Raw genomic sequence first — 2,837 nt, forward strand, 5'->3', positions numbered from 1 at the left:
CTTAGCCACTATGCTACCAGAGCTCCTTTTGTAGTGATACCACCTTGGAAACCCAAGGAGGGGTCACTATGAGTCGGGTCTGACTCAATGGCACATAACAACAACAGTAACATCACTACAGAAGTAGATTGTCCAACCTTCCTTCCAAGGAGTGGCTGGTGGGTTTGAACCGCCAGCCTTCTGGTTAGTAGTCAAATGCCTTAGGCTCTACACCACCAGAGCTCTCACTGCTTTTATAGCCATACCCATTAAGAATATGTATTAATGTTAAGTATTAAGGAAATGTTTCACTGGTCATGCAGGGATTTATGTCTAGTTTTTTTTAGGATGTTGTTAAAGTATATTTATTTTATCTAATTAGATGTAATCTCCTAAGTGGGAGTTTTAACTTAGCTCTAATTACATAGTCAAACACTGCTCTTATAACCTGATTGGAAAACATGATTTCCTTTTTTCCCATGGGAAACTTGATAAGAGAGCAAAAATGAATTGGTCTAAACACTTCTCTGACTTCTAAAGACACCTCATCCCTCTTGCCTGTCTGACAATGGGTCTTTAGCCTCAACTTCATACCGAGGAGGTCAAGTTGATTATCTTCTGTCAGATAGTATCTGGAAAGGGATAGCAAAATGTAGATGGGCATCTCTTACCTCCTTATGGTTCTTTTTGAGGTAAGTCATCTCCTCACTCAGGGTTTCATACTGGATCTCCAGGTCTGTTCTGCACAGGGTGATTTCATCCAGAACTCGGCGCAATCCGTTGACATCAGCCTCGACGCTCTGGTGAAGAGCCAGCTCGTTTTCATACCTTAAAGAGTGTTAGTGATTTTCCAATTTAGTACACAACTGGGGAAATAGTCACCATTTTTTTTTTTTTTTCTTAAATGATCAAATGCTAAAATTCTAGAATTTTGAAGTGGCAGATTTAGTCACCAGAGACATTGTCCAAGTTTATCATATAATTATCACTTTTTTTTTAATGTTGAGGTGTTTCTATGACTGAAAATAACCAGGGTGTTGGGCAATATAGTTTATAGAAGTTCACACTTTTTATTTAATAGTCAAGTATAAAAAAGCAATAACATTCTGTTTATTTCAAATCCAAGTTTTAGTGGGACAAAACAAAAAACAAAAAACTCACTGCAGTTCAGTCAATCCTGACTCATAGGAACCCCTCCTTGAGTTTCTGAGGCAGTATCTTTATGAAAGTAGATTGCCCAATCTTCCTTCTGAGGAGTGGGCTAGTGGGTTTGAACCTCCAGCCTTCTGGATAGTAGTCAAATGCCTTAGGCACTACACACCAGAACTCCCAAGTTTTAATGGTAAGAGTTGGTAATATTTAAAGAGCCAATCAAATAATAAATTCAACGTCAATGCTTCGCATCAATCACCATGGATTCTTTTCATCCTGAGAGTCTACTTACTTGAGTCTAAAGTCATCAGCTGTCAGCCTGGCATTGTCAATTTGCAGAACAGCATTGGCATTGCTGGTGGTGGAAGTGATGATCTAGAGACAGGAAATATGACTTTTAAAGGCAATTTATCACAACCAGTAAAAAAATCCAAAAGTTTTTTTTTTTTAATCAAAATGCAAACAATAAAAATGAATGTAGTTACTAGATAATTAGTGATATTTTTATCATGATTTTAACTATCAGAGGGAATCTCTGGGTGGTGCAAATGGTTAACACGATTGGCTGTTTACTGAAAGGTTGGAGGTTCTACTCCACCCAAAGACACCTTGGAAGAAAGTCTTGGCCCTCTGCTTTAGAAAAATTGTTGTTGTTGTTGTTATGTGCCGTCAAGTTGGACCCGACTCATAGTGACCCCTCCTTGGGTTTCCGAGGCAGTATCACTATGGATAGTAGATTGCCTCATCTTCCTTCCGAAGAGTGGCTGGTGGGTTTGAACCGTCAGCCTTCTGGTTAGCAGTCAAGTGCCTTAGGCACTATGCTACCAGAGCCATTGAAATCTCTATGGAGCACGACTCAAGTCTGATACACAGGGGGTTGGTTCAATTAACGGCAACTGGTTTAACCAACTGAATCTATGTTATACTTATTTCTTAGGCTACATTGAAATTTCTTTAAAAAAAATCACAGGTAGGGATATTAAATGTTTTTAGAATTTAGTGAGGAAAGAAAGAGTATATTTAGAAATCCAAGTACAGGAATATCATTGTAGAGTATCAAGTCTTACCTGATTTTTAAGATCTTCGATTATTGGGAAATATCTACTATAGTCATGATCGAGACCACGGCAGGAACCAGGCCCAAATTTCTCATACCATCCCTTGATCTTCTGCTCTAGGTCTGCGTTTGCCTCCTCCAGAGCTCGCACATTGTCCAGGTAGGATGCCAGACGGTCATTGAGGTTCTGCATAGTCACCTTCTCATTGCCAGAAAGGAGGCCCCCTTCATTCACAGTGAAGCCAGTGCAAGAATTGCTTCCTCCCACATTTGCTCCTGATGAGCTGCCACCAAAGGCACACGAGAAGCCACTTCCAATTCCAGGTATGCCACAGGCATTTCCAGCCCCAAAGCTGGCTGCCCCACTGGAGAGCCTGAGCGATCCTGTGGTGGGTCGGGGACAGGGCCTCCTGGATCCACTGGAAAGTCGAAGAGACATGGTGTCAGGGCAAGCCCGTTGTGGTGGTGTATTTCGTGAAAGTCAGAATGGATTGCCTTCTCGCTCCAACTGTTTTGTTTGCCTTTTTATAGACAATTCTCAAGGGTGTTCTGGATGAAATTCTGCCTACCTAGAATAAAAGATGGCTTGCCAGCCTCAGCAAGTTAGCATAATTGGGTGATTTTTCCTAATTAGTAAGTAACTTTGCTG

General features: G+C 40.9%; 1 protein-coding gene across 1 annotated transcript in view; it reads right to left on the bottom strand.

Annotated features, from left to right (window-relative positions):
* The window catches only part of LOC103197999 (keratin, type I cytoskeletal 25), a 59,811-nt gene extending 57,184 nt beyond the window's left edge, over window positions 1-2,627 (bottom strand). Inside the window, exons 1-3 of the mRNA XM_042781110.1 lie at window positions 2,199-2,627; window positions 1,424-1,506; window positions 651-807 (exon numbers count right to left, since the gene is read on the bottom strand). Of these exons, the coding sequence (XP_042637044.1) occupies window positions 651-807; window positions 1,424-1,506; window positions 2,199-2,627 (669 nt within the window). The remainder of the gene's footprint in view (window positions 1-650; window positions 808-1,423; window positions 1,507-2,198) is intronic.
* Between the last annotated feature and the right edge of the window lie 210 nt (window positions 2,628-2,837).

This window comes from Orycteropus afer, unplaced genomic scaffold (genome assembly GCF_000298275.1).
Source record: "Orycteropus afer afer isolate SDZICR_OR568_19922 unplaced genomic scaffold, OryAfe1.0 scaffold00085, whole genome shotgun sequence".
NCBI lineage: Eukaryota > Metazoa > Chordata > Mammalia > Tubulidentata > Orycteropodidae > Orycteropus > Orycteropus afer.